Here is a 22030-nt window from a genome sequence, read left to right on the forward strand (position 1 = left end):
CACAAACGGAAATTCAGTTATTCAGTGTAGATTTAATGAGCCCCTACTGTATTTCAGACAGGCAATCAAAAAAGGTATGTGGCATTTTTTTAAAAAGTAACAAAATTCCTAATCTCCCCAGGAAGAAACAATGTACATAAAATACATCAGAAGTCACACTGTGACAAGTGTTATAAGGAAAAATAGAGCAGGGAAAGAAGAATGGTGAGCAGGAGTTGCAATTTTAAAGAGGGTGAAGTAGAAAGGCATCATCACTGAGGTGATGGTTGAGCATTAAGAGGGTTGAGGATTAAGCCATGCCAATTGCTAGGTGAAGAGTTTTTCAGGTAGAGGGGACAAGAGCAAAGGCCCAGAGGTAGAAGTGTACCTTGTTTGTTCAGTTAACCAAAGCCCAGTGTGGCTGCAATGAAAAGAATAAGGAGGAAAGAGAGGTCACAGGAGGCCAGATCACATATGGCCCTGTAGACCACTGGCTTCTACTGAATGAAAGGCAAAGTGTTGGAGGATTTGGCCAGAGAGGAGACATGAGATTCACATATTGAAAGAGTGGTCTTCAACCTTAGCCACAAGTTCAAATCATCTGGGGTGCTTTAAAAAATACCTCTGGGACTTCTGTGGTGGTCCAGTGGCTAAGACTCTGCGCTCCCAAAGCAGAGGGCCCAGGTTTCATTCCTGGTCAGGAATCAACTCAGGTGCCTCAACTAACAGTTCGAATGCCACAACTTAAGATCCCACATGCTGCAACAAAGATGGATGATCCCAGGTGGTGCAACTAAGATGTATCACGGCTAAATACATATTAAATCTAAACAAATCCCATGGATAGAGGAGCCTGGCGGGCTACAGTCCATGGAGTCGCAGTCAGACACAACTGAGCAACTATACAACAAAACTAAACTAAAAAAACCTCTGGCTGGGTCCCACTTCATTTCAGTTACATTAGAATATCTGAAGTAAGGGCTTCCCTGGTGGCACAGACAGTAAAGAATCTACCTGCAATGTAGGAGACCTGGGTTGGGAAAACCCCCTGGAGGAGGGCATGGCAACCTACTCAAGTATTCTTGCCTGGATAATCCCATGAACAGAGGAGCCTGGTCCTCTGTAGCCCCATGGGCTACAGTCCATGGGGTCACGAGTCAGACATGACTGAGTGGCTAAGCACAAGCACATATCTGAAGTGAGGTGCAGACATAGGAACCTTTTGAGAATTCAACAGGGAACTCAAGGGAAGTTCTTGCAAAAAACTAGAGATTTGATGGTGGCTTGGACCAGCTGTCAGGGTAGTAGCAATGGAGGTAGTGAGAAATGGTCAGTTTTAAGTTCTGTATTTGAGCCAACAGGATTTCATGATAGCTTGGATATAGGATGTAAGGAAAATGGAAGTCAAAGCTGACTCAGACTTGGTCCAGGAGGCCCTTCACTCTAATTGGTTGGTCATTTCCTGCCCGCCCATTCCATCCTGAGCTCTAAGCACTCTGATTCTCCAATTGATTTACTACCAGTATAATCTAGTCTCCTTCTCTGGTGAACTATGCATGCTGAACTCAGCAAATGAGTCTTACCAGTCCCCAAAGGCAAAACAAGTTCAATATCTACTTGTAACCTGAACACATTAAATCAAATTAAAGGGTCTATTTTCACTGCTGAAATTTTGAATTTCTTGGTACATACAAAGAAAAAAAATCTTAGCTTTGGGAATTGGATAGAAGAGAGTTTGAATCACAGCTTCCCCAGGTCTTGGCTGTAGGATATAGAAGTTGCTTCACCTCTCATAGCTTCACTTTCCACTGACTAGTAGGACTGTTCAGTGGGAAGTGGATACAATGTGTAGTAATTACCAATTACCACGTGGGCCTTATTTAGCTTGGTTCCTCAAGAGTCTGACCCACTCAGAGGATCAAAGCAAAGGTAATAGGGATACAGTCTATGGACTGTCCAGGTCTCCTCTGCCCAGAGGTTCCCTGCACTCCAAATGCTGCCTGAGATGAAGGGCACTGGACTGGGAGGTAGGAGCCTGGGGATCCAATGTTGGCTCTGCCACTGGCACTCTGGAGATCTCCTGAGGCCTTATTTTATTCATCTTCATTTTTTTGGCCACACCGTACAGCTTGTGGGATCTTAGTTCCCTAACCAGGGATTGAACCTGGGCCCACAGCATTGAAAGCACAGAGCCCTAGCCATTGGACTGCCAAGGACATCCCCTCATCTTTACAATCAAGTGATATTTTGATCCTCTACTAATACACCTCAGTTTATGCCTCCCCTCTGGATATAAATGCTCCAGCCACCTGGCCCCCGCCATTACCCTCAGAAGAGTCCAACCCCTCAGCACAAGGCACTCCATCATTTGGCCCCATCTGTTCTCATCTTTCACTGTTGACCATCTCATGATCTTTAAGCCAGCCACCAGGAATCCTTTCCAGTCTCGAAGGCATGGGGTTCTTGCCTTCAAAGCACTTGCCCTGGTCTGGAAGATGCCCCTTTCTCTCCTCATCACCTAATTCCTACAGGTCTCCACTAAACACTATGATACACTGTAGATGCTACAGGGGTATGGAGTTTAGCAGGGACTAGGGTCAGAGATAAATTCTGGATTTAAAAGTATGGAGGGACTTCCCTGATGGTCCAATTGCTAAGACTCTGCACTTCCAATGCAGAGGGCCTGGGTTCTTATAATCTCTGCTTGGGGAACTAGATCCCATATGCCACAACTAAGACCCGGTGCAGCCAAATAAATAGAAGTATGCAACCTGTAATTAAGGCTATAGGGCCAAATGAAATTACCTAGAAACTATCTCACTCAGCTGAATGATCTGCACTTTTTTGAATGCACCCCTTCACAAAAATTAAGTATGCACTGACAGGATACTATACAGATATCCATGTTTATAAGATATACACAAAAATAGACATTTTAAAAGGTGAAATTAAAATATGTATACATTTGCATATAAGTTCTCTTTTAATTAAAATTTGGTTAAACCAGGTAGACAAGAATCTGGTAAAGCAGCCATAGAGAGAGAAGACCAGGAGAGTGGTGTCACAGAAGAAATAGGATGTTTTTGAGCACAGTGTGGCCAACTGTGTCAAATGCTGCAGAGGCTGAGGGAGATGAGACTGAAAATCATCCACTGGGTCTGGCAAATGAGATCATAGTGATTCATGGAAACTTTCCCATGAATGGGGAAGAGGTGGGATAGAAGACTGACCAGAGAGGGTTGTGAAGTAAACTTCAGGCCAGATCACTCTCCCTGAGCTCCCCAGTTACCTGCTTGGTATCTCCACTCAGATGTCTCCCAGTCATTTCAGAAGCAAGTGTCCAAAACTGACCTCCTTCAATCTGTCCCTTCCTTCAGTTTCTTATCTGAGTAACAGCACCTCCACCTAGCCAGGTCCATAAACCAGAAATCTCCCTCTCTTTCATCTTCTAAATTGGACCATTTTCACCACTTCTTTCCCCCTCAGCCAAGCCACCATCACCATCTCACAGCTGGACCTCCAGTGGCTTCTGGGCTGTCCTCTGATTGGTTCTCCAAACCTTTTGAACATATAAATCAGACTCTAGCACTCTCTCACTTTAAACCTTTCAATGATTTACTGTCACGCTGGAAATAAATTCTGAGTGCTTCACCACCACTGCCTGCAAGGCCTGCACTGGCCATGGGAGACCCTCTAATCACTGTATGTCAGCCAAGCTGCTTTTGCTTTCTCCAATCTGCTCAATTCTCTCCAGCCTCAAGGATTTCAAACTGCTCCATTTCAGCCTGTTTACCAGGTATTCTTTCTGCCAAAAACCACATTTTCCCACCACTCTGTGCATGGTTGATTCCAGCCTTAAGGGGCCCTGCTCTGTGAGGCCTTCCTAACTCAAGGGACACACCCCTCCCTGCCCATTGTTCTGGCCTCTCTATTCTTTTCCTTCAAGCACATAGCACATCTCATAGTGATATATTTGTATTCAGTTGTTTAATGTCTGTTTCCAGTATTAGATGAAAACCCCACTAGGGAAAGATAGTATCTGTCTTGTCCAACCATTTGGTTCAATTTCCTTGTAACATTTGTCTGACACATGACCCAACACTTGATGAACACTTTAATAAAAATCAGCCCCCTAAATACCATCCAGTTCTCTGCTGTGGGTGCTACTCCAGCCTGCCTGGCCACCTTTTCTCACTCCTTTTCTGCCTTAAGAAACTCAGCCCACACTGGGGACTCAGGTGGCCCCATGCCCCTCCCTTCCCATCTCCTTCTCTTTGTTCCCCGTGTTTCAGCCACACAACAGAGCTCATTTTAAGAATCATCTCAAGCACTGTGAAGCATTTTCTGACTCCCAACACATGATGTTCGGTCTCAGCTTTGAACCCCAAAGTATTTTGTAAGTAATGACACCCCATCCCACCTTGCCTTAACCTTGACTTCTAGAGTAAGTGGGTGCCCCAGAAAACCACTACCCTACCAAAATCTAGGCTTAATGCTAGTGAGCATCAGAACCACAAGATGAGCTTGTTAGAATAGATTCCCAGGCCCCAAAGAGGGCTTTGGTAAGAATCTGTGTTAGTTCAAGCATTCTATATGACTCTAACGCCCACCAGTTTAAGAACCTCATAACAAGTTAACCTTAAGTGAACAGTGACTCCAACCCAAACCCAAGCCTCGCTGATTTGGTCTTGGGAAAGGGAAGGAGTTCAAAGGTTGACAATTTTTGCCCTTTCTCTTTTATGAGGTTAGATGAACAAAAACTCCGAAGTTCTTTATTTGCCTTTCTCTTTTAATTCCTTCCCTGCTCCAATACTTAAAAAAAAAAAAAAAGTACCCAGAAATTAAACACAGGAAAGCTCAAAGAGCCAGGGCAAGCCAGCCGAAGAATAGTAGGCTCCCTCCCACAGGAGCCAAATTCTGGAAGCTGGGGTCTCCACTCAGAGCCTGGTAGTAAAAGGTGGTGCAGAATAAGGTAGTTCCAGAAGCTAGCAGTAACCCAGCCTGAAGAAGATATAAGGCAGAATTCAGGCCAGTAAAAATCCGGCGAGTTAGAGGGAATGGGTGGGGCTTGGTCAGGGTTAGGGGTGGGGGTGGGGCTTGGTCAGGGTTAGGGGTGGGGAGGGGGGAATTACCCAGACGGGCTTTCTGCACAGGGGTACCGCTAACAGGGCCAGGCTGTGTAAGAAGTGCTGTTTGTTGGACGTGTCAAAGAGCTGTAAGAAAAAAAGAAATGGGGGTACTTCCTAAGCAACGCAAGACACCGGAGGCTGGGGCAGAGTCACAGTGGACAGGAACGTCCAACTCGATGTCTCAAGCCCCAGCTTGCCCCTCCCTGAGGTACCCAGGCCTCAGACTTGCATTCCTTGCCACTCCAAAGACCCGCGCGTTTCGTCCCTCCCCTCCTCTCAGGGACCCCAGACTTTGCGCCCTCTGAGGCCTCAAAATCGAGGAGCCCCAGCACGGTTACTTCACCTCCTTCCCGTAGGCATCCGGAAACTGGGCTCCTGTGGAAAGGAGAAGCAAAGGTTACCAGTCCTAGCGCCAACCCAGACAGTCCCCACTTCTGTGGTGGTGGTGGTGGTGGACCCGGGTGGACGCCGACAAGAAAGGGAGCCCCCAGGAGGCTTCTGATAGGTGGAAACACGCACGGACAGTTCTGGGAACCCAGTGGACCCGGCTGAGAGGTTTTTTAAAAGGTTCAGGGTTCCGCGGGCAGTCTGGTCGACGGGAGGGCCGACATTTCCTTTAGACTCTGCCTATGCACCAGATCCTAAAGATCTCCCCCAGCACAATCCCAGTTCCATCCCCAACCCCCTGACCGTGCGCCCCGTAGGAGGCCAAGCCTAAGGCCCCAGCTCCGGACAAGGCACCCAGGCGGCGGAAAGCAGCCCCGGGACCCGCCATGGCTGTCGACGGTCACGAGCCGAACGAACACCGCCCGGGCCCCCCAAGAAGCCAGCCAATCCCGATTTCCCATGCAAATAAGGTCTACGGGTGCCCAATCCGGGCCGTGTTCATTTTAGCGTCCAGGTCCTCACCCGGGTACTTGGACCTTTGTAAAACCTTTGTTGAGTGGCGAAGACGTCTGGCGGGCGGAGAAACCAGAACCAATTAAAACCGAAGGAGCTGAGCAGTGTAGGCGGGGTTGTGGGGGGCGGGACTAGAGGATTTGCGTCACGGACTGGCCCACTTTCCAAGTTGATAGCCTCTCCTAACACCTTCCCCCACCCCAACCACCGGTCAATTTCCAAAGATCCCGGTCCCTAGGCAAAGCTCCGCCCCTTTCCCCACAAGCTCCTCCTCTTCAGCTTTAAACCAGACCCACTCCCCCAAAGAGGCGGACCCACGGATAACGAAGCCCCACCCATCACCTTAAACCACGCCCGTTAACCAAAGCCCCTCCTCCCGACCAGAAGGCTCCGCCTTCTTCGTGTGATGCCCCGCCCCTTAGAGTTCACCACCCCCCTCTTCCCCGCCCCCCAACTAATAGTCAGAACCCCGAGGCTGGGAGATCATGGTGCGGGGGGGATGTTTCCACCCTGCCCTGGCCTGCTTCGTCCGTCCGTCGGTCTGTCCACTCCCGCCCCCTTCCACCTTCTCCAGTTCCCCCCACACTCTGGAGGGCGGGCGGGCAGGCGGGTGCTAGCAAGGGGTGTGCGCCGCTCTCTCGGCAGGGGGCGGGGGAGGCGGCCGCGCGGTGACGCGCGGGGCTGCTGCGGCTGCTCCGCCGGCGGATCATCACTCTCGGGCTGGGATGGACGCGGGGCGGGAGGGCCCTGGCGCGCGGGGCCAGGAGTCCGGGCCTCCCGGCTGCTGAGCTTTCCCCGAAGCCTCTCGCTTACCCCCAATTTCCCTCCTAGGATCCGCGCCGACCCCCGCCCCGGGGCTCCAGACTCGGCTCCCGCCCTCCTCCGACTCCCTGGACCTCCCCCTCCCGCCCGCCCTCGGGATCGACTAGATCCCTCCCCCTCCCTGAGGATTCCGGCTGGATCCCTGCCCCTGCACCGCGGATCCTGCGCTCCCGGGCTTTGGGCCCCTGGGGATTGCCGTGGACTCCTCCTCCCGCACCCGATCCCGTAGGATCCTCCGCCTGTACCGCCTTCTAGCCCCTCGAAGCCAGCCCACGGAGCCAGTGGATCCCCAATCCAGTCCTGTCCCGTTGCTCCCTCCTCCCTCCGCCGTCCCCGTCCCCACTGCGGGGTTCCCTGTTCTTGGGCTCCTCCTGACCCCATCCCCTACCTCTCCTTTCCCCGAGGATCGACTGGATCCCGGCCCCGCCCCCCGGGGCTGGGGCGAACCCCCTCCCCCGCCGGGTGAGGCGCTGAGGGCGGGGGCTGGGCCTGCGGGGCCGCGGGGGCTCACAGGCCGCCGCCCCCCTCCCGAAGCCTGTCCGCCCCCTACTCGGAGCCCTGGATGGAGGCACCACGGCCCCAGGGCTGAGCCAGGTAGGAGCTAAGCCGGGCCGGGTGGAGGGGGCTGCGTGGCGGTCCAGTGGGGTCTCCCTTCTCCCCCTCTCTCTCCCTGCGCCTCATTTCCCCCAGCCTGCTCTGTCTGCGTGTCTCCGCCTAGGGATGCTCTCGCCGTGTCTCTGCGTCTCGGTCTCTTTGTCTCTGCCTCTCTCCAGCCCATGAATGATCCTTTGAATGGGCCCACAGACCCCGTGTGTTCCCATCTCCCCCTCCCCCTCCTTCTCCCCTTCCCGGCCAAGCCATTTTCCCCACTGCAGGGAGAAGGCGGGGGGGGGCCTGCGGCCTGAGCCCCCGTCCCTCAACTCTCGCGGCTGGGGGAGTCAGGCCTGGGCAGGAATGGAGCGAGCAAGGCAGAGGGATGCGAGGGGGGGCGGGGGGCAAGAGGTGGCAGACAGAGATGGGGAGAGCAGGGAAGAGAAAATGGGGGAGACAGAGCTAGGGAAAGAGAGAGAGAAATAGAAGGGGCTTGAGGGAGAAATTTGGGAAAGGGATTTGAAGGAGAGAGAAAGATGAGAAACACCAAAAGGGAGGTGTAGAAGATAGAGACGAAAAAAGGGGCAAGAGACTGAAGGCAAGAGCTGGAGCAAGCTGGAAGAGGCCTCGGAAAGATGCTCTGAGGGAGCGCTATGGAGAAGAGCTGGGGGGAGGGCTCCAGTGGGAGGGAGGAAGGCAGAGAGGCTGGCATGGAGGAGGCCAGGGGACCAAAGTACCTTAAAGGAGGGGGGGGGGTCAGAGGCAGACCTTGTTCATGGGAAGGGGAGGGGGCACCAAGGCCATGGAAGCAGAGCCTAGCCTGGCACAGGCAGAGGAGAACCTGGGAAGCCACCTCCAAGCCCCCTCCAGGTGTCAGGGGAACAGGAGCTTGAGAGGACCTGAAGAAAGGGAGGGCATGACTGGGTGTGTGTGGTAAGGATTCCCGTGTCCTCATCTCTGGAATACATTGACACCTGCAGAGAGCCACCCGCGGGCTGGCGCCTGGCTCTGAAAACCCCGAGTCAGCAAACAGCTCTGGTGGCTGGGGGGGGGGGGTCGGTGAGGGCAGGGGAGCGGCGGGGGCTTGCTGAGATGACCTGGGTGTCTGCCCCTTTAGTCTGATGTGTTCCCTTGTCCTGCCCCTGCTGCCCTGAGCACCCAGGCATCAGAACAGCAACTGTGGGGGGCTGGCAAGGGGAAGGGGAGGTGAAGAGCCGGAAGGGGATGCAAAGAAGCCATGGTTTGCCCCTATGGGTCAAAATGCCAGGCATGGAGGAAGAGGTGTCTGGGGTCAAGGCTGTTCAAGACTATGGAAGGGTAACTGTTGATGGGGTGCATCTGATTGCCCTCAAACCCACCCGAGCACCCCTTCTTTCCAGCCAGAGGCCTGGTCACTAGGGCTAGGTTCTGACTGGCCAACAAGGGGCAAGAGGTGGTTCTTTCAGGGTTCTCTGCCCCCAGTCTCCAGCTCCCCCCAACATATATACTTCTTCCTCTATGCTAAGACTCAGGGAAACTCCAGCATTCTGACTCATGCCTCTGCTCTCCTCTTCATGCCCTGAGTGGACCCCATAACCCATCCAGCCCCTTCCCCTCTTCCTCCAGACCCCTCCCCCTCCGGGGTTAAAGCTGAAGCCCGTTGTTGCCGAGGTAACATTGCGGGGCAGCATCCCGTCGCCCAGCAACCGGCTGCAGGATCACACATCTGTCCCCAGATTTGCCCCTCCAGCATCTCCTCCCTGTCTAGACCCTGCCTCAACACACCTTAACTTTTGAGGAGAGAAATGAAGAGGACCTGGAGTAGAGGGGTCTCCCCCACTACACAGACCCTTCAAGAACGAGATGTTGAAGGAAAGGGAAAGTGCTGGGGCTGTGCAGTCCCAAGAAAGGCCCAAGGCTGGCCTGGGGTGGGGGTTCAGTGCCATGAAATTACAGCTCCGGAGTAATTAACACGTATAAACAAACCCGCCACTTCCTGCTAATTAATGACTTGGTATTTTTATTTTCTCTTCCTTGTCTGTCTCATCCCTCCCCGGGAGGTGAGAACTGGGACTCCTGAGTCCCTAGAGGAGAGCCTGCCTGGGAGGGATCGACCCCTGCTGGAAGGGGGTGTGTTGGGTGGTCTGGGGAACTGGCCCTTCTTCCCCTCTGGCTATCCTAGACATTTAACACATCTCGACCTCACCTTAGCCTCAGACTTTTCTACATGGGTCCCTGCAGAGGGGAGGGGGATGGTTGGGGTGGTGGGAGATGCCAAGGGGGCAGGGGGATGGAAGGAGGGGAGCAATTTGGTCTGAATTCCAAGTCACTAACCACCTGTCTCTTCTGTTTCCCCATTCCCATCTGTCTGCCCCATCCAATTTCCCTTCCCTTCTTGCACCTCTCCTCTGTCTTTTTCTGTCTGTCCGTCTGTCCATCCCTCCTCCCCTCAGGTCGGGCCTGCCTTCGCCTTCTCCCACTTCCTTCCCCTTCCCCACCCCTCGCCCCCTCCATGGAGAGGAACAGACCCCTTCTCTGTCCAGTCTAACCCAGGTCCCTCCCCAACCCCCTCCTCCCTCTTTTCCCCCGCCCCCTCCTCCCTCCTGGGGCGAGGGGGGCCTCCCTCCCTCTCCCCCCCTTCTCTCTCTCTCCGAGGGGGGGGGGTCCCGGGGAGGGAGGGGGGGTCCCCCGATCAGCATGTGGCTCCTGGCGCTGTGTCTGGTGGGGCTGGCGGGGGCTCAACGGGGGGGAGGGGGTCCCGGCGGCGGCGCCCCGGGCGGCCCGGGCCTGGGTCTCGGCGGCCTCGGGGAGGAGCGCTTCCCAGTGGTGAGCACAGCCTACGGGCGAGTGCGCGGCGTGCGGCGCGAGCTCAACAACGAGATCCTGGGCCCGGTCGTGCAGTTCCTGGGCGTGCCCTACGCCACGCCCCCCCTGGGCGCCCGCCGCTTTCAGCCGCCCGAGGCCCCCGCCTCGTGGCCCGGCGTGCGCAACGCCACGACCCTGCCGCCCGCCTGCCCGCAGAACCTGCACGGGGCGCTGCCGGCCATCATGCTGCCCGTGTGGTTCACCGACAACCTGGAGGCGGCCGCCACCTACGTGCAGAACCAGAGCGAGGACTGCCTGTACCTCAACCTCTACGTGCCCACCGAGGACGGTAAGGGCGCGGGCACCGGGCCGGGCCCCCGGTGGACACAGCCCACAAATGTCCACGCAGACCCTCTGGCACCGGCACGCCCGGGGGAGGGAGCTAGGCCTTCGCGGGGGGCCATGAGGGGCGGTGCATTCCTGCGGGCTCCCAGGATGATAGGAGTCCCTGCTAGGCAGTCCAGAAGCTCTTTGTGCGCCTTTCTAGCCCATGGGGAGGGCTGCAGGCACTAAGCTGGGCCTACCCACCCCCTCCCCACGGAAGCACAACCAGAGGGGACACGGGGGCGGGTGGGGCGGAGCGGGGGCGGCGATCAGGTGGCGGAGGCATCCATCTGCTGCCAGGACAGCCACTCCAGCTCTGCCCTGACTCCTGCCCCCTAGGCCTGGGCTTGTCCCCAGCAAGTACCCACTTTACCTACACCTCCACTGGAGGACAGCAAAGACTCCTTCTCCCCAGGCCAGCATGGGCAGAGGTCCTGTCACATACAGGGCCCCTCACCTGAGGTGAATACATCTTCCCCAGGAGGCTCTGTCCCCTGATCCCTATGCACTCCCAAAGGATCAGGGAATCTCCTTGCCAAGGGCCCCTCCACTCACAGCACTGCCCGCCCGTCCCCAACAGAACACCTTCCCCAGGGTTCTGAGCTGGCTGTTCTTGAATGAACTCTCCAGTTTACTAGCTTCTGGTACTCCCCAGGACACTCCCCCAGACAGTTCCGTGCCAGCCAACCTTCACCACAACCAAGACCATCAAGAGTGTCAACACTTTCCAGCAGCCCACAGCAGAAGGCAACTGGCAGGCCTGCAGCCACCCCGCAGACCATCCTCACAAACACATTACCCGTCTAACACCCTATTTACTGCGCCAAAACACCCCAACACCCACAGAGAACATCCACTCCCATAAAGTCCCCCGACGGCTGTCTTCCAATGATTGTAAAAATAGGTTTGGTACCCAGGAACCCCACTGTACACCCAAAACTCCCACATCATGAACTCAGATCCCCCTACAGACCAGGCAGTTCAACTATTCATCACTCAGGTCATGTATCCAACCGACCAGCACACTAACCTTGTGCTCTGTGCTCAGTTGCTCAGTCGTGTCCAACTCTTTGCGACCTCTTGGACTATAGCCCACCAGGTGCCTCTGTCCATGGGATTTTCCAGGGAAGAAGACTGGAGTGAGTTGCCATTTCCTCCTCCAGGATATCTTCCCAACTCAGGGAATGATCCTGTGTCTCTTGCATCTCCTGCGTTGGCAGGTGGATTCTTTACCACTGAGCCACCTGGGAAGCCCAACCTTGTGCTCTCACATCCCACATATCAAAATTCCCAGCAGCTTCACACAACGCACATGCCAACACTTCTCTGGAGTTGTGCGCCTTGTCACCCACATAGACCTGTGCTCCCCAGGATCCCTGGGTATATAGATCTTGTGGCCTTATAACACTCATACACAGACCGTCACCCTACTAACTCTGCACCTGCACATATGCTCCAACCGGTCACTCACACCACAGTCCCCTGCGTTCTCAACACCTCCCAGACATTGCTTACCCCAGCTCCTGCCCTGAGGTCATAAGTTTCATACCTCAGGCTGTGACAACACAGGTGACAGTCTTGCACCCTACTCACAGGTCAGGTACTCCAATGCCTTGCTCCCTGAACCCAGAGGACCTACCAATCACAGAACACTCGTGCACCTCAACAGTGTCACTACCCCTCCCCATATGAGCCACGCTTCCAAGCAACCCATACACACACTGCACAGAAGTTCCTGCTCCAGTGCTATTCAGATTCCAGCCGCTCTAATAGACTGTTTACTCCAATATACTCCAGACATCCTCCCTAATTCCCCAGCCTGAGAACTGTCCACTCCACCTTCCCCTGCCTTCTCATGGACCACCTACCCCAGTGCCCTGCTACCAGTGAATCACTCACCCCCGTGCCTCCAACACAATTCCCATCACAATGCTCTCCACTCGTGGACTCTCCACCCACATCTTCATGTAGAAAGCTGTCCCCCATCCCTTCACCAACGCCTTGCTCAGTGGGCTATTGTCTCATCACCCCTCATGAGAAACATCCACCCAGCACTTCTCACCGAGTTACTGTCCACCCCAACACCTCCACACAAATTGCCCACCCTGCCCCCATACCACCCAAGCCCACACCTTCTGTATTTTTAACCATCGCTTATTGCAGACCTGCTTGGGGCCTGACACATTCAGGTGATCTCACTAAATCTTCACACCAGCTCTGGGAGGAAGAGGTTGACTCAGGCACACACACACCCGCACACTTAATATTCTCACGCGCACACATGCCCTGCTCACTTCATCCCCATCCCCAGCCTGTCAGAGAAGAACAGGCCCTGATCCTAATGGGTCCTCATGGGGCCATCATCACCAGTTGCGGGGAGCTTTTCAGAGGCTCACTTTGGCCTTGCTGACCCGTCTCTCCCCATGCTGATCCCCATGCTGCTGAGGAGAAATCAACCAGCCTGGGGGAACCCCTCAGACCTCTGGGTTCCAGCTCTCCCTTGACTGATCACCCAGTCTTCAAGAAGCCTAGAGCCAAACTCTGAGCCCAGTCTGGGGCCTTTCCTCCTCTGGGGACACATTTTGTGCCTCCCAGCACCTCCTGGCACCTTATGTGTCAGGCTGGCTCAGGGCAGTGTGTTTCCTAGTCCCTATTTGTGGATTGGATCCCCCATTGGGGAGGGGGCTTTTGGCATTAGAGCAGGGATTGGTGTGGGGGGAGGGGCTGGTGCCCCTGGTGGGAAGTTTACCATCTGTGGGGGGAAAGGACAGCAGACCTGGGTAAGGGATGAGGTTGGGGAGGGGGGTCAGAGGGAAGCGGTGGAGTGGAGGGCAAGACCTGATGACCCCTTTCCCTGCTTCGCCCCACACTGGGGATATGGGGTGAGAGTCAGGCTCGTCTGTGCAGATGGAAGTGAAATGCTGGCTGGTGAGAGGCTGGGAAGGTGGGCAGGCAGTGCTCACTGACCTCCCCTCCCTGCCTGCCAGTGGAAAGCTGAGGGCTTTCAGGGGCCATGAGCTGTGGATTTGGGCTGCCCCAATTCCATACTACCCTCTGCCCTCCAGATTGGTCCAGAGAGAGGCAGAGTTCTTTCTGCTGCAACCCCTCCTGTCTACAGCCTGGGGGAGCAGGCAGGTGCTTGGCTGGTCCTGAAGAGGGCCTGCCTGAGTGGTGGCCACCCCCCTTTGGGGGGAGCACAGCTGGCCTTGGGCTCCCAGGCTCCTGGGTTGGTTTCCCCTCCCCTCCCACCCACCCCCACCTCTAACACCGTTTCATTTCCAGCAATTAGCAAACACTTGGACAAGCCAAATCCTTTCCAGCCAAGTCAATATGTCTTAAGACAGGCCTCAGCCCACTCAGGCACCCCACCCCCCCGCAAAACCAGCCTTTTCTTTGGGGCATGACTTTTTCCGGGGAGGGGAACAAAATTTGGGTTGTAGAAACGTTTTTCTCTTTTCTTGGTTTCTTTTTCTTGCAAACAAATTTTGCTTTTTTTGGCTTATTTTTTCTGCCCCTCACCCTCCCCTTTTCTGCTTTCTCTCCTCCCCTCCCCATCCACCACCTCCCCCCGACTCCCATCTTTCCCCACAAAATTGTCCTTTTTTCTCTGTTTTGTGTTCCCGGTCTTAGGTCCGCTCACAAAAAAACGTGACGAGGCGACGCTCAATCCGCCAGACACAGGTAGATTTAAAAATCCCGCTGCTGCATGTGGTTGCTGATACGAGGACGTTCTCGGCCCTGCCCCTAACTAAATGCCCCCATAGCCCTCAAGGCCCCTCAGTCGTTTTCCCAACTAAAAACAAAAAAGAAAAGAAAAATTTGTAATAATTGGAAAAAAGAATTATGAAAACTTCTAATGAAATTTGAACAATGTTGGACCCACTAGAAAACTGGCAAGAAAAGGTTAAACATGGCGAAAATAAAGTGCAAAAAGGAATTGGAATGTCAGGAAAAAAAAACAAAGAATTGGATAAAATGTTTAGTTTGATAGAAATTTGGACTGTTTTGAAACTTGTGAAATGTAACATTTCAAAAGACAATTTTAATTTGGAACAAAACACCATTCAAAAAAAAAATTTCAAGTTGGCAAATTGATGACACAATTGAAACATTGCTATGATTTCCAAAAAAAAAAGCCTGTCCAATGCAGAAACACATATTTGAAGCAAATTAAAGAATTTGGAAATTTTTGAAAACAGGGCCCAATATCTTGAAGTTTCACCACAAAATTTTGAAAAAGTGCAAAGAACTTTTTTCTTTTTTCCTTTTTTTCCAAAAATGGATCTTTTTGGTTTTTTGTTTTTTTGTTTTTCTTTTCTTGTTGAATCTGCCCCAGAGCTTCTTGCTTTTTGGTTGTTGGTTTTTTTTCTTTCTTCTTTCTTGATCCTGTTTTTTTGTTGTTGGTTTTGAATTCTTGTTGCCCCAGCCCCTCTTCCTGCTCCTTCCCTTTCCAACTCCCCCTCCCCCCACACTGGGAGTGGAGGTGCTGGGTGGGGAGAAGGGGACGGACTGAGGACATTTAGGACAGGACCTCGGAGGGAAGGAGACCAGCCTGAACCTGGAAGGCCACTGGAGGTTCAGGAACTGAGGAAAAAACAGGATTGGGGGAGAGCACCTCCCACCTAGGAGCTTCTGGCCAAAGTCAGGTGGAAGGAGGTGGCAGAGAAGGTCCGAAGAGATCCAGGGTGGAGGGCAGTCTCTTAGTGACCTGTTGGTTGACCTTCTGCCAAGAGGGAAGTTTCCAGTAGGATGAGGGAGACAGGCAGAGGCGCTAGGGACCAGCGTTGGAGGCCCAGGCTTGGCTCTTGTTTGCCAATTGCCTAGGCTGGTTAGAGATGGCAGGTGTCAAGAGAGAGGAGGGCCTGGAGGTATTGTGGCTTCATCTGGAGGAGCTGCAGGGGCAGGGACCCTGACAAGCCCTCTCAGACTCCCACCCTCTTCTGGAATTAGTTACTCTCCAGTCCAGTCTGGAGTGCCCCAAGGGCCTACTCCATATGGCAGTGATCATGAGATCCTTTGGGGACAGGGCAAGAGAGGGGTCCAGTACTCAGGGCTCAGGCCAGTTTCAGGGACCCAGACTAGTGAGCTGCACCCTGGCTTCATTAAGTAGGCTCTTTCCCACCCTGCCTCCTCCTGCCACAGTAATTAGGCTGGGGGTTGCCATGGTAACTTGGGAGGTGACCTAGAAAGGAATTAGGGCGGGGAGGAGACCAAGCCCCCAGGGACCCTAGGGCCTGGCACCCCCTCACCCACAGACCAGGCTACCATGTGGAGCTGAGGCCCAAGGCCTGAGTCTGAGGAAACGCCAGGACCCTCCTAGCATCTCTAGCTCTAGTGCCAGCCTTGGGAGCTCATGCTTCCTAGGAGCAGGAAGGAGATTTGCTGTGTATGTGTGGGGAGGGGTTCCCCTGGATCCAGCAGGTGCCCTGAGGAGGGCCACCCCCCCCCACCCCTGCCTCTGTTAGGCTTCTTGGAAGCTCTGCCAGGCATTTGGAGAAGTGCTGTGGGGCAGGCCGGCAGGAGGTGGGGAGGGAACTTCTGCCAGGGCTAGCTGGGGAGGGAGGGAGGGGAATCCGGTCTTGCCCCCCAGGGATGGGAGTGATATGTCCCCTGAGCTCCTGGCTGGAACTCAGCAGTCCTGGGAGCTGGGAGGTGCTGCTTCTGGTCTGACTGTGTCCTTGTCCCCCACCCCCTGGCCCATCCCCCCAACCCCCTCCCCACACAGATATCCGGGACTCCGGGAAGAAGCCAGTGATGCTGTTTCTACACGGTGGCTCCTACATGGAGGGCACGGGGAACATGTTCGATGGCTCCGTCTTGGCCGCCTACGGCAATGTCATTGTAGCCACGCTCAACTACCGGCTTGGGGTGCTCGGTGAGGGTGGGCAGCCAACTCTAGGGGCTGGAGTCCTGGGAGGAGGGCCTGGTGGCAGGGTTACACTAAACCCAACTGAAGCAGAATGGCTTCTGGGCTGGATTGAGCTGCCCAGAAAGAGAGCAAGGGTGCCATAACACCCTCAAGAAGCCCCCTCTCTTCCTCTGCCCCCAGGTTTTCTCAGCACTGGGGACCAGGCTGCAAAAGGCAACTATGGGCTCCTAGACCAGATCCAGGCCCTACGCTGGCTCAGTGAGAACATAGCCCACTTTGGAGGGGACCCCGAACGCATCACCATCTTCGGATCTGGGGCAGGAGCCTCCTGTGTCAACCTCTTGATCCTCTCCCACCACTCGGAAGGTACAAGCCACCTCCCCAGCCTGTCCCTTCTGTCCCCTTCCCCAACCCCTGGCCCTACCAGGTCCCCCTTCTTCTCCCTCGGGCTGATATAGCCCAGCCTAAAGCCTGCTTGTCCTGCCAGGGCTGTTCCAGAAGGCCATTGCCCAGAGTGGCACTGCCATTTCTAGCTGGTCTGTCAACTACCAGCCACTCAAATACACACGACTGCTGGCTGCCAAGGTGGGCTGTGACCGGGAGGACAGCGCCGAGGCTGTGGAGTGTCTGCGCCGGAAGCCCTCTCGGGAACTGGTGGACCAGGACGTGCAGCCTGCCCGGTATGGGGCTGGGTCCAGGCCTCCACTCTTCTTGCTGGGTCCAAGGAGGTTGAGGGTAGAAGGTGCCTGTGGGCCACAGGCTGTCTATTTAGCCAGGGGAGGTGGACTTCAGGCCCTTCCCATGGACCTACCTTCCCCTGGAAGCCTTTCTGAAGCAGAGGTGCCTAAACAGAGCCTGGATGCACCAGACCCCAGGAAGTGCTTCAGGGAGGACTTCCCAAGAGGCCAGGTGTCCTGAAAGGGCTCTGAAAGTTTTAACTAGGGGAAAGTGGTCTTCTGAGCAGAGGGCTCAGCAGGCTGTGGGTGGAGAGGAGGCCAGCCAACAGGTGATGTGACCTTGACCTCTTCTCCCCAGCTACCATATCGCCTTTGGGCCTGTGGTGGACGGTGATGTCGTCCCTGACGACCCTGAGATCCTCATGCAGCAGGGAGAATTCCTCAACTACGACATGCTCATTGGGGTCAACCAGGGAGAGGGCCTCAAGTTCGTGGAGGACTCAGCAGAGAGCGAGGATGGCGTGTCCGCCAGCGCCTTCGACTTCACGGTCTCCAACTTCGTGGACAACCTGTATGGCTACCCAGAGGGCAAGGATGTGCTACGGGAGACCATCAAGTTCATGTACACGGACTGGGCCGACCGGGACAACGGCGAGATGCGGCGCAAGACCCTGCTGGCGCTCTTTACTGACCACCAGTGGGTGGCGCCGGCTGTGGCCACCGCCAAGCTGCACGCTGACTACCAGTCCCCTGTCTACTTTTACACCTTCTACCACCACTGCCAGGCTGAGGGCCGGCCTGAGTGGGCGGATGCAGCGCACGGGGATGAGCTACCCTACGTCTTTGGTGTGCCTATGGTGGGCGCCACCGACCTCTTCCCCTGCAACTTCTCTAAGAATGACGTCATGCTCAGCGCCGTGGTCATGACCTACTGGACCAACTTCGCCAAGACTGGGTGAGGGCCAGAGGGGCTGGGTGGGGCACCCCTGCCAGTCAGGGCACACACACACCCTCCATCCTCAGCCCCTTCTCTCCCTCTTCATCACACTGCCATCATTCCTCCATCAAGGCGCTCTTACCTTCTCAACTCAGACACCTGCCGGACAGCTTCTCTGTGCGTGTTGGAGATTCAGAAATGTTGGACCGAGAGGTCCTTTCCGGCGGGTGGGCTCCACTTGATCGCTTTGGCTCTGTGTCTGTCTTTGCGTACCCATATACCACTCTCTTTCTCCTCTGGGTGCTCCCGTCTGTGTTTCTGAGTATGTGTATAAGAGTTTGTATCTCTCTCTCTATTGCTGTCTCTAGCTCTCTCTTCTGAAGTCCATTAATATCTTTGCTCTCTTTGATCTGCTTACTCTTTGCTCACTGCTTCCCCCCACCCCCAGCTGCCTCTCATGGGCTTTTGTCTCTCTGTTTCCATATGTCTCTATCTCATTCACTCTGCCTGTGTCACTGGCGGTCTGTCCGTCTGCCCTCTCTGTCCCTCAGAGAGGGACATCTCAGGCCGTCATCTCAGGCCGTCTCTCTGGCAGTCTGGCTTGATCCCTATTTGTCTGCCTATCTCCGTCTCTGGCAGTGTCTGTCTCTTCATGTCTGTCTCTCTCTGCCTCTCTTCCTGTTTCCCCAGCTTTCTGCATCTCTGCCCATCCCACTCCCCATTGGTCCCACAGCCTCCTCCCCTTCTCATCAGGACCTCACCCTCACTCCTTTCCCTGCCCGCCTGTGTCCACAGCGACCCCAACCAGCCGGTGCCACAGGACACCAAGTTCATCCACACCAAGCCCAACCGCTTCGAGGAGGTGGTGTGGAGCAAGTTCAACAGCAAAGAGAAGCAGTACCTGCACATCGGTCTGAAGCCGCGCGTGCGCGACAACTACCGCGCCAACAAGGTGGCTTTCTGGCTGGAGCTCGTGCCGCACCTGCACAATCTGCACACGGAGCTCTTCACCACCACCACGCGCCTGCCGCCCTACGCCACGCGCTGGCCCCCGCGCCCGCCCCCCGGCGCCCCGGGCACGCGCCGCCCGCCGCCCCCCGCCACCCTGCCGCCCGAGCCCGAGCCCGAGCCGGGCCCCCGGGCCTACGACCGCTTCCCCGGGGACTCCCGAGACTACTCCACGGAGCTCAGCGTCACCGTGGCCGTGGGTGCCTCGCTCCTCTTCCTCAACATCCTCGCCTTCGCCGCCCTCTACTACAAGCGGGACCGGCGGCAGGAGCTGCGGTGCCGGCGGCTCAGTCCTCCCGGCGGCTCGGGCTCTGGGGTGCCCGGCGGGGGCCCCCTGCTCCCCGCTGCCGGCCGCGAGCTGCCACCCGAGGAGGAGCTGGTGTCACTTCAGCTGAAGAGGGGCGGGGGCGTTGGGGCGGACCCTGCAGAGGCCCTGCGCCCCGCCTGCCCACCCGACTACACTCTGGCCCTGCGCCGGGCGCCGGACGACGTGCCTCTCTTGGCCCCCGGGGCCCTGACCCTGCTGCCCAGCGGCCTGGGGCCACCCCCTCCCCCGCCGCCCCCTTCCCTCCATCCCTTCGGGCCCTTCCCCCCGCCGCCACCCACAGCTACCAGCCACAACAACACGCTCCCCCACCCCCATTCCACCACTCGGGTATAGGGGGCAGCTCGGGGAGGACCCCCTCCCCGGCCCTCCTTGATGCAACAGGCTTTTCTCGTGTGGAGCTTTCACACGTGGACGAGCATTAGGTGGACATGGGTTTTCTCATGGCGATGCGTCTCTCCGGAGCAGAGAGGCCCTTTCTTTTCTCCGGACCTGGGCCTTTGAACAACTGGGGGGGGGGTGTCTTCTCCCCTCTGTTGGGACACCCACGTGGAGGTGTGCTTTCTCACGAGGGGGTGTGTTTTCCCATGTGCAGGGTGAGGTTTTTTTGGCCACCCTGGACACATGTTGGCTCCCTCAGAGAATTCCTGCGGGGATTTGTACCCCAGAATTCTGTTCCCTCATGCCTTCTCCCCCCTGCTCCTTCCTCCCATCCCCTGGAGACCCTGGAAGTGGTGTGTTGACAAACAGAGACCCCTGGCCACCAGATGACACAGGGTGGTGCCCGAAGAAATAAATCACAGCCCCCCCCCTCCCTCCCCGTCCCCATCCCCTCCCTCCCCCAGCAAAGCATGTGTATCCCCCCTTGGCACAAATGAGGTGAAGCAGGTCTTCCCAGGCAGGCCTTGCCTTCCACCAGACACAGAGTCCCTGCTGTGGGGGGCAGGGAGGAGACCCTGCAACCTTGTGCTGCCTGGGACCGTGTCTTCCCGTGGGCCCAGGTCGCATTTCTGAGTGGAATCATGTTCTTGCATGTGGATGTATGTTTTCCCATGCAGACAGCCCCTCTCTCTCCAGCATTTCCTTGCGTCTTCCTGACCTCAGGCCCAGCACTTCTCACACAGCAGGTGGGAACGGACTTCAGACTGATAGAAACTGAGGAGGATGGACAAGCCCTGGCGGGGAGGGTAGGGGGGGCTCTGCCCCTCCTTCCCTCCCTTCCCTGGAGGGAAGCTGGGGGGCGGAGGGTGACTGTGACACCTGCCACCCACAGAGGCCATGCATGGTTTGACCATAGCCCTCACTGCAGTCTGAGGACAGCCCTTCCCTTAGGCCATTGCTCATCTGTGCCAAACCAGTGAGGTGGGTTTGAGGGGGGAGTACCCCCAAAGTGTGGCAAGGATTCCCCAGTCCTGGGCCCAGGCAAGTAAACATGTGGGCAGGTGGGATACAGGAGTGGGGGAGGTGGTAGCGGAAGGGGTCCCACCTGTGTCCCTCTTCTCGCCACGTGTCATCCCTCCCTCTCGGCCTCTCTTCTCCCTCCCCGCATCACTGTCCCCCTGGGAAGCCATCCCTTCCTGGTGTCCAGCCAGCTCCTCCCTGCAGCTGCCCACGCCCCTCCTTTGACCTGCCCCTGCCCCCCCCCTTCCCCCCGCCTTGCTCCCCTGGGCTGAAGGAAAGGAACAGAGGAGAGGGGAGGAGAGCAGGGGAGAAAGGCTTCCCAGGACAGGTTGGGGAGAGAATGGGGTCAGCTGTACTGAGGAACAGATGGAGGGGGCAGTGGGGGACGGGGCTTAGGCAGACACCAGCAGGAAGAATTTGATTTTGAAAGGACGCGTGTAAGGTGACTGCCCAAAGAGAAAGGGTTTGGGCCTCTGGGGAAGAGAACCGTGTCAGGAAAGGTTTCAGGGATGCCAGCAGAGAAGAGCAAATCCTTGTCTGCTGGCATTTCGTGGGTTCGTTAGTGCCAAATGTGAGTCAGGGGTAGAGTGCTGTTTTCCACTGACACCCAGTTTCAGAATCCCTGGTCTTGGCTCCCCAGAACTTTGCCTCTTGACTGTCCTTTCTGCCCCCACCTTCACCCATGGAAACTTGGTTCTTTTCCCTCCCCTTCCCCTGCCTGGGCTAGCTCCTTTCCAAACAGCCATGCCCTCTAAATGCTAGGGACCTGGGCCCTGAACCCTGTAGACAGATGCCCCCCAAGTTGGGGCATGGGAGGGGGGCTGGGGGACCCCATGATTCAGCCACGGACTCCAATGCCCAGCCCCTCTCCCCAGAACAATTCCCTGACAGTCCCATGTCCCCACCCCAATCCTTTGCGGCTCTGTACACATTTTTAAACCTGGCAAAAGATGAAGAGAATATTGTAAATATAAAAGTTTAACTGTTGGTTTTGCCTGCTGTTATGTTAGGAGGTGGGGGTGGGGGGCTCCAAAGAAACAAACCTTGGAGAAGTGACTCTGCCTTTGAAGGGGTAGGAGAAGAGGGTCCAACCCTTTTCAGTGAAGAGCTCTGAGGTCTGAGAGAAATGGGCAGTGGGTGCTGGGGTGTGGTTGTCATGACAGTGGGGTTGTTTGGGGAGTTAAGATCAGAACCAGTGTCTGTGGAGGGGTCAGAGCCTGACAT

General features: G+C 55.9%; 2 protein-coding genes across 5 annotated transcripts; one reads left to right on the forward strand and one right to left on the reverse strand.

Moving 5' to 3' along the window:
- Positions 1 to 4747: 4747 nt before the first annotated feature.
- On the reverse strand, positions 4748 to 5904 carry TMEM256 (transmembrane protein 256). The gene is made up of 4 exons (XM_004012649.4): positions 5799 to 5904; positions 5452 to 5483; positions 5112 to 5192; positions 4748 to 4980 (listed from the first exon to the last, which is right to left on the reverse strand). Exons 1-4 carry the CDS (start codon positions 5881 to 5883, stop codon positions 4837 to 4839), a joined length of 342 nt encoding a protein of 113 aa, XP_004012698.2. The 5' UTR covers positions 5884 to 5904; the 3' UTR covers positions 4748 to 4836.
- A 560-nt stretch (positions 5905 to 6464) lies between these two features.
- On the forward strand, positions 6465 to 21793 carry NLGN2 (neuroligin 2). Of its 4 annotated transcripts, none has more exons than XM_060395402.1 (8): positions 6465 to 6547; positions 6840 to 10554; positions 14220 to 14270; positions 16315 to 16464; positions 16639 to 16824; positions 16946 to 17138; positions 17494 to 18090; positions 18868 to 21793. In XM_060395402.1, exons 2-8 carry the CDS (start codon positions 9672 to 9674, stop codon positions 19739 to 19741), a joined length of 2934 nt encoding a protein of 977 aa, XP_060251385.1. In that variant the 5' UTR covers positions 6465 to 6547; positions 6840 to 9671; the 3' UTR covers positions 19742 to 21793. The 4 variants fall into 4 exon arrangements, with proteins under 4 accessions (XP_060251385.1, XP_042112546.1, XP_027830777.1 ...); XM_042256612.1 differs by lacking the exon at positions 6465 to 6547 and having other exon boundaries at positions 6720 to 7424; positions 9854 to 10554; XM_027974976.2 differs by lacking the exon at positions 6465 to 6547 and having other exon boundaries at positions 6720 to 7424; positions 10422 to 10554.
- The last annotated feature ends 237 nt before the right edge of the window (positions 21794 to 22030 follow it).

This window comes from Ovis aries, chromosome 11, assembly GCF_016772045.2.
Source record: "Ovis aries strain OAR_USU_Benz2616 breed Rambouillet chromosome 11, ARS-UI_Ramb_v3.0, whole genome shotgun sequence".
In the NCBI taxonomy this organism is placed as follows: Eukaryota; Metazoa; Chordata; class Mammalia; order Artiodactyla; family Bovidae; genus Ovis; species Ovis aries.